This window comes from Phyllostomus hastatus, unplaced genomic scaffold (assembly GCF_019186645.2).
Source record: "Phyllostomus hastatus isolate PE091 unplaced genomic scaffold, TTU_PhHast_1.1 phas_contig_150, whole genome shotgun sequence".
Classification (NCBI taxonomy): domain Eukaryota; kingdom Metazoa; phylum Chordata; class Mammalia; order Chiroptera; family Phyllostomidae; genus Phyllostomus; species Phyllostomus hastatus.
In genome coordinates this window covers 328,360-342,132 of record NW_025333611.1, presented here as the reverse complement: position 1 = coordinate 342,132, position 13,773 = coordinate 328,360, and the positions used below count along the sequence as shown (strand labels likewise).

General features: G+C 66.4%; 1 protein-coding gene across 5 annotated transcripts in view; it reads right to left on the bottom strand.

Moving 5' to 3' along the window:
* Positions 1-13,773, bottom strand: part of SUN1 (Sad1 and UNC84 domain containing 1) — a 36,650-nt gene that overhangs the window by 13,237 nt on the left and 9,640 nt on the right. For 2 of the 5 annotated variants that reach the window (XM_045824402.1, XM_045824429.1), the window contains exons 2-9: positions 11,072-11,168; positions 8,046-8,234; positions 6,443-6,612; positions 5,701-5,727; positions 5,417-5,608; positions 1,132-1,323; positions 507-590; positions 73-183 (exon numbers count right to left, since the gene is read on the bottom strand). In XM_045824402.1, the coding sequence (XP_045680358.1) occupies positions 73-183; positions 507-590; positions 1,132-1,323; positions 5,417-5,608; positions 5,701-5,727; positions 6,443-6,612; positions 8,046-8,234; positions 11,072-11,148 (1,042 nt within the window). In that variant the 5' untranslated portion in view covers positions 11,149-11,168. Of the gene's footprint in view, positions 1-72; positions 184-506; positions 591-1,131; positions 1,324-5,416; positions 5,609-5,700; positions 5,728-6,442; positions 6,613-8,045; positions 8,235-11,071; positions 11,169-12,315; positions 12,400-13,343; positions 13,488-13,773 lie in introns of those variants that run through there. The other 3 variants (XM_045824411.1, XM_045824418.1, XM_045824435.1) reach the window with 3 other exon arrangements.

Genomic DNA, 13,773 nt, shown 5'->3' with positions numbered 1-13,773 from the left:
CAGTGCGGGCGGGGCAGCACAGGCGCCCGTGGGGGGCGCGACAGAGACAGGACAGACAGCGTGAGAGGCAACCTGTGCGGGCAGAGGCGAGCCGTGCGGTCCCTGCCGCCCCTGCCGTCCCGGCAGACTGCGAGTGGGTGGCCAAGTGGGTCTCCAGGCGCTCCGTCCCCTCCCAGCCGTGGCCTGCGGGGGACGGTGACAAGCAGTTAATGTGACAGATGGCGCCACAAACCCGTCCATTCGGAAACGGTGCGCGGCGAGTCTGGAGAGTGAGACCACGAAGCACGGGTCTGAGAGAGAAAACAGCGCCGACGCCCCCTGGCGGTCGTCCGCTTCCACTACACCTGACCTTGGAGAAGGGGCCGGGCTACGGCACCGGGGCGCCCGCCTGCCCCACCCCCCCGACCGCCCCGCCCCGCCCCGCCCCCTCGGCCAGGCCCACACAGCCGCGCCCCGCAGCCCGCCCCGAGGGCCCCGCGCGGCGAGGGAGCCGACGCCATACTCACACAGCGAGTCCCCGTTCACTTGGAGGCGGCCGTCCTCGCTGGCAGACTCCGTCACCGTCAGCCTCCCGCTGTGCCCCGAGGGAGCTGCAACACACGCGGGGGAGGGGCCTCCAGAGCTCGGCCGGCGCCAGGCCCTCTCAGACCCCCCCCACCCCGGGCCGGCAAGCCAGAGGGCGAGCGCGGCCGGCCACCCCGCCGCAGCACGGCCGGCGGTGCGCAGGGGCGGGCGAGCGCGGCCCGCAGGGCCCCCCGCCAGGACAGCACGCCCACCGACGCCCACCGACGCCCTGCGAAGGCGAGCGTGCTCAAGACATCGGGGTGGCTCTCCAAACGCCGTTCAGACGCTCGGCGCTACTTCGAAAAGCACACCGGACACGGAGAGTGCTAACTCTTCACGGGAAGAGTGACTTGCACACAGCGTGCACACACGGACCAGCTGCCGGGACTGGCCTGCGCGCAGGGCCCGCGGCCCCTCCGCGAGCCCCGGGAGGAGGAGCCGGGGCCGCGCCCCCGCGGGCGGACAGACTGCAGAGCAGAGGCGCGAAGGTGCCGTGGAAAGAGCAGCGTTTTCTCCACCGTGAAAGCAGCGTGTGGTGGGAGAAGGAGGAAAAAATTATTTAAATACCTTGTGATTCATGGCTTTTTGATTTATAGCTTTCTGATTCATCTTTTGATTCATAGCTTTTCAATTTGTAATTTTCTGATTCGTAATTGAGCTTCATTAAAACCACTCGAAAGAGTTGGACTAAGGCTGACGAGAAAGATGACGAAGTGTACGTGGCCAGCCACAGAATCCTGTCCACGTAGGGCGCGCCGCCTATCGAGAAACCGTGGACACACAGTTAATTCCCCCGGAGCCAGCACCTCCTCCCCTGCCAGGTCCGGGAGCCGGGCTCCTCGCGCAGGCACCGCAGAGCCAGCTGTTCCCACGACGCGGAGGCGGCGCTCGGGAAGCACCGACACGCCGGCCCCTTGTCCCGCGGGCAGAGCTGCCGACCAGGCCTCTCGCCAGCACCCTTCCCACAACCGGGGTCGGCTCGCCTCGCCGCTGCACCCGCGCACACGGCCCCGCTCGGGTGCTACCTGCCCGGCCCCCCGCCCGGCTCCACGCCTGCCCGCGGGGCCCCCGTGGGCCCCGGCGTCCTCCAGGCCGGCCGGCCGCCCCAGCACTGGCAAAGCGGTGACAGAAACGAGCGGTGTGGCCTTGGGAGGCGTCCACGCGGCGATGGAGCCGCTGGACCAAGAGGACCCGGCCACACTCCGCGGCTTTTTATCAGTGCCCGCGCTTCAGAAGACACAGCGGGACCCGGGTATTTTTCCTATTGCCCTGAAGCGTGCAGGGAGGTGTTCCCCAAGCCACAGTCGCCAGAAACGTTCGCTGCTGGGAAGCTCCCCCCGTGAGTGGCGGGTGAAGCGGGCGTGCTCCCAGGTGGTCGGGCGCACGGGGACCACCTGGGAGGGGCTTGTCCCCCGGGCGCACCCGGGAGGTGCCCTGAGCCCAGCTCGCGTGCTTCCTCCCCGGCCCCGCGAAGCCTCAGGGACTCGGGGGACAGCACGCAGCCGGCCGGGGCCGGGGCTGGGCGTGGGGTGTCTGAGCTGCAGCGATGCTGAAGAAGTACGATCAGAGTGAGGCTGCAGGCCCCGGGCGAGCCGGCACCCCACCCAGCAGAGCGCACGTGGTTGCCCTCCCTGCTCGGCTGCGCTGCGCGCCGGACGGAGGCCGGGGAGGGACAAGCTGCTCACCAGGGGTGAGCCTGGGACGGTCTCGCCGATGACAGGAAGAACACCCACATCCCATTTTTTGTCCATCAAACGGAAAGATTTGTGAAGCATGAAAATATTAAAAATGGGCGAGTCTGCGGGCTGGGCCCTTCCAGCGCCGTGGGGGCGCGCAGCGGGGGTGCATGTGTAGGAGGCAGTGCAGTGCGGCTCAGCAGGAGCCGCTGGCCAGACAGGTCCTGACCCACACTGGGACCACCCACGACGGTCTCTCAGGGCCAGGCCCCGGTTGGAGCTGCACACACGGCTCGGCTCCAAAGCTGCTCCCGAGGTCGGGACTGCGGCGGCGTCTGCGCCGGGCCGGCCGCGGGCTGCACGGTTCTGGGCAGCACTAGGCGCAGCCACTTCGGTCCTCGGTGCTCCGACAAGGCTCGCCTGTGAGCAGAGCCCTGTTCCGTGCCGGCAGGACAACCAGCGTTCTCCCCAGAGACGACCCGCTCCTCGAGACTGTCTGCGCCTCTGCTGGGGGCCGGAGGTGCTGCCTGGGGGCGCGCAGGAGGGCCCGTTCTCAGACCCCCACTCCTGCAGCTTCCGTGGGATGCAGGGAGGCGGCCGGGGGGCCCGGGGAGGGCTGGGAGCCAGGGTGTGGCCACGTCTCCAGCCCCCCCGGCTGCGGAAGGGGATGGCCCCGTGCTGGGAGAGCGGTCTCTTCGCACACGCGCCTCCCGCCAGCACCCTGCTCTGCGGAGGGCTGCGTCAGGTCTCGGGGAGAAGCCTGTGGAGCCTGCTAGAGCCTTCTGGATGCGAAGCAAAACATCACCATTTGTCGACTCGAGTCTCCCGAGGTTCGGGACAAAGAGCCGCTGTGTTCCGGGGGGTCTGCAGCCTTTAGCCGTCCGTGCGCCCTCCCGCCTGTCTGCCCGCGCAGCCCCCGAGGGACGGGGACACGGGCTTCTCGGCTGCGCCAGCAGAAGCCTGAGTGTCGTCGGACTCGGACGGAGCGAGCCTCGAAGGAACCTTGCGCGCAGCAGGCAGAGGACGGGCAGTCAACGTCGACTGTCGTACAAAACCACGTGCGACCGACAGCGTCTCAGACAGACGACGCACTTCTTTCTCCACGCGCACGCGCAGAGTCCAGGCGCCGTTTGCACACTGTGACTGGACCAGGTGCCGGCGAACCGCACACTGTTTGCTGTGTGGACTTCACCTCATTTCAAGAAGCACGAGAATTTGCACCGGGCGCACCCCACACTCCGCGGCGCCCGGCAAGGGACCCCGAGAGGACAGAGGGTGGGGAGGGGACTCCTCTGGGCCGCCGTTCGCAGGCCGTACGCAGGCACGGCCACAGCCGGAGGGAGGGAGGCGGGGGCGCTCAGTCAGGCCGGCGGAGAGCTGCGCGCACATCAGGCACACGAGGCCCCACGGCACCCTCTCGCGTGACCCGTGTCTGGGAGACCCGGGCGGGCGGCGGCCTGAGGGGGCGGCCCTCGCTGGGTGGTGGGCGGACTGACTTTCTCCCTCACACACGCCTGTGACTTTCCAGGGCTCTTCATACACACAGCAGACTTTTTAAGATAAATCGGTTATTTCTACAAATCACGGTTGCAATCTGAAACAGCGAGAGAGGTGACAAGAGAAGCCCAAAGCAAATAAAAATGTAGCTTGTTACACCTGAAACTAACATGAAATGATACTGAATGCACACTGTGATAAAAAAAAATAACACAGAGGTAAGATGGAAACACACAAAACGCGTTCTCTCTTTGAAAACAGTCAGGAGCGCCCAGCCCGGGGTGGCTCAGCGGGCCGGGTGTGGCCTCACAAACTGGAATGTCGCCGGTTCGGTCCCCGGTCAGGGCACAGGCCTGGACTGAGGGCAGGTCCCCAGTTGGGGACGCATGAGAGGCCACCGACCGACGTCTCTTGCACGTCGGGTGTCTCTCCCCCTCCCTTTTCCCCTCCCTTGCCATCTCCCTCAGAAAACCAGTCAGGAGCAACTCAAGTCAAGGTCTTGCAGCAATGGGTCCCCAGAGGCTCCCGAAACCCACCCCCGCGGACGCAGCGTGGCCGTCTGCGGTCACACGCGGCAGAGCCCTGGCCCCCTGAGCCCCGGCCCCGTGGGGAGGCAGCACGCCCCCCCGAGAGCTCGCTGGGGGCGAGCGCCTTCGCCCCAAGGGTGACGCGCACTGTGCTCCCCAACACGCCCCGCCCCCAGGGCACCCTGGGAGCCGAGCCCTGGCTGGGGCGGCCCCAGGAGCAGCGCCTGCACACGGTGGGGCTGACTCGAGGGCCGGGAGACTCCGGGCAGAGCCGGAGCAGAGGGGGTGCGGCCTGCCCTCCCCTTGCTGCTGCCTCCACACCGTGTGGCTGCTGACCACCGCAGACAGAGCCTCGAACGCCAGCAGCTGCAACGCCACGCCCCCTCACCTGAGAAGCGGTAACGGACCACGCTGTGCGCCAGGCGCGCCCTGGAACACCGCCAACGCACAAACGCGGGCCCACCCCCGCCCTTCCCCGTCCCCGTCAGGCCCCCTGCCCTGCGCCCCACAGCGCCAGGCAGACCGGCCTGTGGAGGGGCCCGCCGGGGGCCGGTGCTTGGGGACAAGGTGAGCACGCTTCCAGGCCAGAGCTCCCCGGCCAGCCCTGCTGCGTGGGAGCAGTGACCACGGGCAGGAAGGCGGGACAGGCACGGAGTGCTGGGGGCCCTGGAAAGACCCCGCAGGCCGGCCTGCAGAGGCCACACAGCTGCCGACAGCCAGGCGTCTGCGAGGGCCCCTGCCCAGTGACCGCAGCCAGGACTCGGATGTCTGCCTCTGTTCGGCCGTGGCCGTTGCCAGCCCAGGGCCTACAAATGAATGAGGGCCGCTGCCCGGCAGGGCCGGTGTCAAGCAGCCCGACCTGGAGGCCCGGCGGCAGTGGAGGCGGGGACCCCGCTCCGGCGCCTGCGCAGGCCCACAGCACCACGTCCGCCTACGACGCACCGGGTCCCAGAGCTCCGGACGCCCCGGAGGCCAAAACCCTGACGACGCAGCGTGGAGCTGGGGAGAAGCAGCGACGCTCAATCTGCTGTTTTCGCAGGGCAACCCCAAGTTCCAGGCAGCGTCTGAGGCGGCAGGGCGCCGGCGCCACGACCTGCGAGACAAGGACGGGGGACGTGCGGTCCCCCCGACTGTGCGGCGTGCGGGACTCACGTTTCTGCATGTGGTCCCGCGAGTACACTCGGGAGGCAAGGCCGTGGGTGGAGGCGAGGCCGTGGGTGGAGGCGTGTGCGGACGTGTCCTGGCGCACGGACAGCTGGCTGCAGGCCCTGCAGGTGTAGCCGTTGCTGCGGGCCGCGCTGGAGCCCGTGTCACCGTTCCCCTGCGTGAAGGGTTTCGCTCCACCTGCGGGCGCGGAGAGCAGAGGGGCGCTGGTCACGCTGCGCACGCCCGCCGAGAGCCGCTCTCCCAAGGGGGCGAAGGGCTGAGGGCATTACCTTTAAGGTCTCCATCATCGTCCAGACCTAGAACACACACATTTTTGCAGGTAAGCTCAATTATCAAAACACAGCAAAACACTCAAAAAACTAAGAATTACAGTGGTTAATAACTCAGTATCACGGCACCGGTCAACATTCATTTCCTAAAGCTCCTAAAATTAACTGCCATTTCCCCAGAGAGACACACCCAGCCTTCCGGCAGAGGCTGAAGGGCGTCTCCGACCGAAGTGCACGTGTGCACCCGCGTGTGCACACACTGCGCGTGCGAAGGGCGCAGCAGGCTGGGCGCGCTCACGGGACAGGCCCCGCATCTCAGGCCCGGTGTCCCCGGCACCCTGCCCCCGCTCGCCACCTGCCGCCGCCCACCGAGAGCAAGACGCGGCCCAGGCCCGAGCCGCCCCGCCCGGGAGCAGCACGCGGGACCCTGCAGCGCAGCCGGGCCTCTGGGCCCGCCCCAGGGGCCGGCCGCACACCCAGGGGCCCGGCGCTCCTTCAGCACCCGCTCCTGCAGGGCGGGGTCACCACTGCTGCGCCCACTGTCACTAGGTCCACAGGGTGCGATGACTCAGAGGTGCTCGCCCGCCCTGCTGCCAAGAGCCGCCTGCAGCCGAGGCCACAGCCCACGGAGACGCGCCGGCAGCTGGGAGCCCAGAGGGATCCCCGGCCTCGCTGGGCTCCGCTGGCCGTGACGTCCCTTCTTCCAGAACGTCCAGAAGGGACCGTCCGGTAGCCGACTCACCCCAGAAGTGGTCCACTTGGGTCTGCTCTCGGATCAGAGACTCGTCCAGCACGGGTGGCCGGAGGCTGGCCGAGCCCTGCAGCCCGCTGCTCGGGCCGGCGGCAGCCTGCCTGGCGGCGTGGCTCACGCTGAACGCCAGCTTGCTCGCGCCTCTGTGCTGCTTGGCTGTCCTGAAAGGGAGAGACAAGGAACAAATTCACAGGCTTTTTCTTAATACAAATGGACGATATTTTACCAACACAAAAGCTTCAAGAATACAGCATTTTTAAAAAAGATTTTATTTATTTATTTTTAGAGAGGGAAGGGAGGGGGAAAGAGAGAGAGAGAGAAACATCCATGTGCAGTTGCTGGGGGTCACGGCCTGCAACCCAGGCATGTGCCCTGGCTGGGAATCGAACCTGGGACACTTTGGTTCACAGCCCGCGCTCCATCCACTGAGCTACGCCAGCCAGGGAGAATACAGCATTTTTAAGGCATCGTTTTTCAGTGTCTTTCCACTGTGATGAGACATTTATCGACTTGGAAAAGGGAGTCCTAGGCTGGGGTCCGAGAGCACCTTTGACAAATGTTTCAGCGAGAGAGTTTCCACACTAATTTTGGGCTGTGTGACACCAGAGTAGTTAAAACTTAAGACGACAAGCATTAAAAACAGCCTGAGCACAAAAATAAACAATTACGTGATTTCTGAGCTCAAGCCCTCCCTCCCTTTGTAGAACAAGCGACCACACGCTGGTATGCTCCCACTCCGGGGCTCCCTCCAGGAGGGGCAGCTCTGCACTCAGCCGGCGGGCACAGGCTGTCCTCTGACGTGGCGTCCACACTCCCCTCGGGCACGAGGGACAGACGCCGGGGCCCTGACAACGAGTGCTGCGGGGCGCTGCAGGCTGCGTGGGCCCCGGCAGGCGCCCCTCGGCGGTGGACCGTGTGGGTGACGGCAGGCGGCAGGAGGCCCAGCCCCCGTGGGTGTTCTCGCACTGCACTCCATCTGCGCTGGGACCGCCTGCAGCCCCTTGGTGGGCCCCAAGGCGGAGGAGCAGAGCCTCTGTCTCTAAGTAAACTCTGAGGCGACTTCCAGGGGCGCATACCGTCCCCGGTCCTAATGGAGCCCATCCGGGGGGCAGGCTCGTCCCTCCCCCGGTGCAGCCCACAGAGGAGCTGTCCCGTGCACACACAGGCCGTCCCCGTCCGGCTCCTGCTGGTGCAGAAGCGGCAACAGGCACCCCGGAGGTGGTGGGCGGGCAAGCCGTCCACCCCGGTGCAACCTGTCGAGTCAACAGACCCTCTGCGCTGGCCCCGACCCTGAACAGCCTGAGCGGGGCGGCTGAGGGCCAGGCCTCGCCGCACGGGGGAGCCACGTCCCGGGGACAGGTGCAGGGCGGGTGGCCACGCCCTCTCCGGGCCCTCGAGCAGAGCGGGGGGAAACCTTGGCTGCAGAACGCCAGCACCGCACCCCACGTGGCAGAGGCCACGTCAGCCCTCACGCCCAGCACAGCCCGACGCCGCGAGGGCCTCCGTGCCGCACCGGGTCTTCCGCTGCAGGGCGCGTCTCACGGCCCGGCACTCGCGGCCTGCACGTGCGCGGGTGCAGCAGAGCAGGGCTCACCTGGACGCTCTGTCCCGCAGGGAGGCCGTGCTGCCAGGGCCGGCGTCCGCGTGCCCCGCCTGGCCGCCCTCTGTGCCGCGCGCGGTGGCGGCCAGGCGCAAGCTGCGGCGGGACATTCTGGGGGAGTCGAACACGGGGTCCAGGCTGTGCTGCGTCTCGAAGTCCAGGGCGTCCGAGGAGTAGCTCGAGCTGGAAGGGAAAGCGTGTCAGAGGTCAGTGGGGCTCACGGCGCCGTTTCCACACCGGACGACACCACCGCCGGCCATGGCGTGTCACCTGTGGCAAGGCTTGGAGAACGGCCGCTACCGTTTGACGGCTTTTCCAAAAGCACGCTAAGCTGGCCCCCACTTCAGTGCCTGTGAGGTCAGCGCCCCGGGGGCCCGGTGTGGAAGCCCAGGGCCGCCTGAGACCCGCTTCACCACGCGCCAAGTTCACGAGGACCCCCGCCCGAGGGCCTCCCGGCGCGACGGCATGCCAGCCTGCGCCTGCTCATGCAGCGCAGAGACAGCGGCCCCGCCCTGACGGGGGCCCAGACACACAGTCTGGCCCAAGGGCAGCCCACGGCAGTGCCTCCGCCACCCTCACACTCTGCTCCCTCGCCACCCTCTCTGGACCCTAACCTCCCACCCTCCAGCCTCCCGGCCTCCCAGCTACGACGCCCCACTGGCCCTCCGCCCCTGGGCCCGGCCAGATGCCCACCGGAGCCCCCCAGCTCTCTGCTCAGTCCCGGCCCACTGCAAGCCACCAGGAGGTCGGGTCCCTCCCGCCCACCCCCGTCCCCACAGGCCCTCGCTCCTGCGTGGCAGCCACGGGGTCGCCTGGCAGTCAGAGCCACCACTGCCCGCCCCTCCTCACTCCCAGCGCCACCCCCCCCCGACTTCTGGCTCGGCCTCTGTCTCCCCAGCAGAGAGAGGGCAGCATCTCAGACAGCCCCTCCTGGGGCTCCTCGCCACGGGTGCCACACACAGCCCCCCCCCCCCCCCGCCGGTGAAACCGAAGGAAACTGAGCGCAGCACGCCCCTCCTCTGCCCTGACCAGCCCCCGCGCTGGGAGAGGGGCCCACGCGCCCTCCCCACCCACCTCGAGCCCGCCCGCCCGGGCGCTGCAGGGCCAGCTGGGCCAGCGACTCCCGTGGGCTGAGCTCGCCGAGGGCTGGGCCTCGTCCCGCACGGCCTCTGGCAGTGTCTGCGGGCTGCCTACAGCCCGGGCTCCTCAAAGCCCTCCGCCCTCTCCTGCACCCACAGCGGCTTCCCCACCCCTCCTTGCGGTTGAAAACCCACTTCCCCAGACACTGGGAGCCACAGCCCCCCTCTCCTGCACGGCATGCTCCCCGACGGGAGGCCTCGGGGGCGCCGGGGACAGGGCCTCCCTATCCAGGGCCACGGTCCCCAGGGTGGCCCCACCCATCACCTGAGCAGTGGTGGGACTCCAGGGTGCGGGGCCAGCGGGTGACACAGACCAGCCTGCTCCCGGAGGGGACAAGCGAACCCTGCGAGCGCACCTCCCTCGAGCAACAGGAAGTGCCCGCTGTACTGTAGTCACGGCAACAGACACGGGCCAACCTGCAGCAGACCAGACCTCTGCATCTCACTGCCGCTGCCGGGAAGTGCAGACGGAGGTGTCGGACCAGCGCCCCCGACAGAGCGCAGGAATCCCGTTCGGGCTGATGTCCCCCTCGTGGGGTTCAAAGGACACGAGTATCTGGGCAGCTGGCACTGAGCGTCTGCTGCAGAAGGAAGCTCCTGGGAGTTACTCCCCATCACCAGGGGCTCTTTGGTGGGGTGGCATCTTTTAGAGGTTTGCTTCAAAGCAGTCCAGTGGGAAGGGGGAGAGGGGAGTCGCCAAGGGGCTTGGTCCCAGGGCCCAGGGTGTCACCCTGCTGCCAGCGTCTGTGGCAGGAACACGGGTCAATGAGGTGGACACGGTGTCCAGGACGCTGGGCAGAGACCTCACAGGTGGAGGCCGTGTGCCCAGAGCGGTGGCAGCGAGGGGGGAACAACACCTGACCCCCCTCGGGCCCCGGGGCCCGCACACGCCCCGGCACCACCCACGCAACCGGGCCACTTGCCCCGCTCCCTTCAGAAGCCAGGCGTGCGACCGGCTGCGGGGGCTGGACACAAGCCCGCAGGGCGGCCACCTAGGCGCCGCGCAATGCGGAACACGGAGTCTCGCGCCGGCGCCGGTGCCCCGGTTTGCACGGAAATGCCGCGGAAGCTGCAGCCGGAGAGTGCATGTCGCTGCGCACAGGGGACGCGGCCTGGACCTGCGGGTGAAACCACGCAGTCCTCGGGCGGGGGCCGGGCTGACGCCGCCACAGCACTCTCGGCGCAGCCCGTCAGCGTTTCCCTCCCGCTCCCTGGAATAAGAAAGAAATGCCCTCCAGTGTCCTTAGCACTTCGATCCCACTTTCACCGCTGAAGACAGGCCGCCGGAAAACCCCACGGCGTTGCCCTGCGGGCCTCAGACGTGTGCTGGGGCGCAGAGGCTTTCTGACCGCCGGGCCCGGCCGGGCCGGCGTGGCCGTGAGCCCTCCTTCGGCGCTGGCCCGGGGCTCCGGGACGCCGGAGTCCCCTTCCAACCACCCTCCCTGCCCGAGGACTAGCGACGGGACGGGCGAGCCGGCACCTGCGAGAGCCCGGCCCGGGGGCCTCAGCGGCACCGGGGCAGGGACGAACACGGGGCTCTGGCAGGAGCAGGCCCGGCCCCGAGACCCGGGCCGCATCGCGTCCTGCGGGCGGGGAGCCTCCGCTCCCCAGGACGGGCGGCACCTCCAACTCGGAGACGCCCAGCCGCTCACGTCAGTCCCAGAGCCCTCCCCGCCCCCGCACGCCCTTCTCCTTCTCGGGGCACGGCCCGGGGGTGGGGTCTGACCCGGGATTCCCACGCAGTGAGGGGTCGTCACACGCACAGCGCGCCCAACAGCCTCACACCTCCCTGTCGGTCTGCGGATCGCAGGAAGGTGGAGTTCCTCAGGACGTTCACAGACGCTTCTCTCTCTAAAGGTGGCCTGAGGCCGCCGCGCTCACCTGAGTGCATACGTGTAGCCGGTGTTCTCGGGCACACACTGCGGCGGCGTGTACGTGTGCAGCCGGGAGAAGTCCATGCTCGAGGTCTCAGGTCATGCTGCAGAGGGCGGGAGAGAGCAAGGCAGGGAGTCAGGGCCGGAGCACCGAGGGCAGGCGGGGCGGGGGGCGGTCGGCCCCCATGCCCCCACGGGGCTGGGCGAAGCCAGCCCAGCAGCTCTGGCTGCAGACGAAGGGGAGGGGCGCAGGGGCGCGGCTGCTCTGCTGGGCCCCTGCAACGGTGTGCCCCTCGAAGCACCGGGGAGACCCCACATCAACGGACTCACAATCGTGAAAACGGGCGCACTTCCAAAAGAACGTGGGAGTAACTGAGAACCCTCTGTGAACGTATTTCCAAACCCGCAGAGGTGTCGGATGCTCCCCTTCTTCTGGAGCAGGTCTGCACCGCTGCCAGCGGAAACAGCACACCCTTGGTGCCCGCTCGGGGCACCCACACGCCGTTCCAGGGGGCACCTCAGAGTCAGAAGACTGGGGGCGAGCAACACGTGAGTTTAAGGCACTGCTTCCACATTTACTGTTCCCCCAAGGAGACATCACTGTTAACTGAAGTGTGGAGCACGCCGTTTCTCAGGCTGTCTTCTCGGTGAGGCTGAAGGGACTCCAGCCTCACTCGGCTAAAAACACTCTCTCTCTGTCTGTCTCACAAGGACTCACGACACACTCCAAGTTTTTTTTTAAAAAGCTCATAGCAGTAATATGAGTCCTAATCTGCTGCTGAATACTCTAAAGGAAGATAAAAGTTAAAAAAAAGACCACCGTGGACAAAAAGGGTTTATGTAGAAATGGCTGATTTCTGCAGAAACGGCGCAACCCTAGAACGTGCACGAGAGCACGGAGGGCCCGGAGCGGCCAAGCAGCCCCGAGAGGGGCCGAGCAGGGACCCCCCGCCCCCGACTCCAGCTGCATGGGAGAGCAGACTGATCCACGCGGCACGAAGACAGACCCACGGGCTCTTGTGACGGAGAGCCCGGAAGTGACCCCCAACGTGCACAGCCAATCAGTGTACACCGAAGAAGTCCAGGATGTACGACGGGGAAAACAGCCTCCTCAGGGACGGCTGAAAACTGGACAGTCTCATGCAAGAGAGCGAAACCAGACCGCTCTCAGACCTGACCACAGGGCCGGCTCACGCGGACGCAGGGCCCGAGCCCGGCCGCACAGCGAGGGGAGCACAAGCGTCCAGCTACCTGACGGGGTCTCAGCGCGCACTTCTCGGCTCTGGCTCCACCAGCAACAGCCCGCCAGCGGGACCACGTCGGACGAGAAGGCTTCTGCAGAGCAAAGGAACCGGCCCATGAGGTGAAAAGACGACCAACCAAACGGGAGGAGACATGTGCAAATGACCAATGTGATCGGGGTTAGTGTCTGAAACACACAAAGAACTCGCACGACTCAACAGCCAAACAACAAACAACGCAGCTGACAAGTAGGTAGAGGGCTGAATGGACATCTCCCCAGAGAGGACACACAGGTGGCCGCCGGGCACGCGCCCCACGCCTCACACCGCCGGCACAGCCGACACCCAAGACACCCCAGCGACACGGAGGAAGGGAACGCTCGGGCACCGTGGGTGGGGTGCAGCACATGCACCCCTCGGCAGGTAGAGCTGTGCTGCAGCCCTGACATCGCCCAGAGAAGATGAAAACACTGACTCGGGAAGACACGTCCCCCCCCCCCCCCCCGCTCTCTGTAGCACCGGGCAGCAGCCAGGCGCCTGTGCACAGGGGCGTCCCTCGGCCATGGGGCGAGACCTGGCTGTTTGCAGGCGGCACAGTGGACAGGGAGTGTGCCGTGCTAGTGAAGGGAGTCAGACAGACTCAGTCTCTCAGAGAAAGTTAGTTTTCAAAACATTTAGCCCTGGCTGGTGTGGCTCCATGGACTGAGCACTGGCCCGCAAACCAAAGGGTCGCCAGTTCAATTCCCAGTGGGGGCACGTGTCTGGGTTGTGGGCCAGGTCCCCAGGAGGGGGGTGTGAGAGGCAACCACACAGTGATGTTTCTCTCCCTCTCCTTCTCCCTCCCTTCCCCTCTCTCTAAAAATAAATATTTTTTTAAATTAAAAAAACCTCTTAAAGTAAATAAGCAAAAAAAGTTATATTTGAGAATAGACTGGTGGCTGCTAGAGGTGGGAGGGGGAAATGGGTGAACTGTCTGGGTTTGTTTCTTCTTAGTTTAAATAAATCGAATTTTTGAATGAAATTAAATTAATTACTGACGTCTACGAGCTGAGACAAATGTATTTCATCCACACCGCTCCCTCTGAAATGGCCCCCGAGTCTTCCACGCCAGCACCACCTGCCCCTGCGTGCTCCTCCGCCCCGTCTGTGGGCTCGCTCTCTCTCTCCAAGTCCAAACACTCTCTAAAGAACGAAGTACACAGTTCATACGTGAACACTCCCCGGCGCCTCCCGGCTGTGTGAACGCCACCCGCCGCTGCGCCGCGCCAGCCCTCCCCTGGGTGTGCAGCCCCGCCTGGGCGAGCCGCCAGCCCCAGGGCCTCCTCACCTGCCCTCGCTCTGCGCACCCACGGCGGCTTCACCACTCACCAGGGATCTGCCCCGCGGCCTCGCGCCCCCTTTGTCCGCTCCACCCCGCCCTTCAGGGCCGCGCGCCCCCTGAAGAACAGACCCCAGGAGGTGCCCCCAC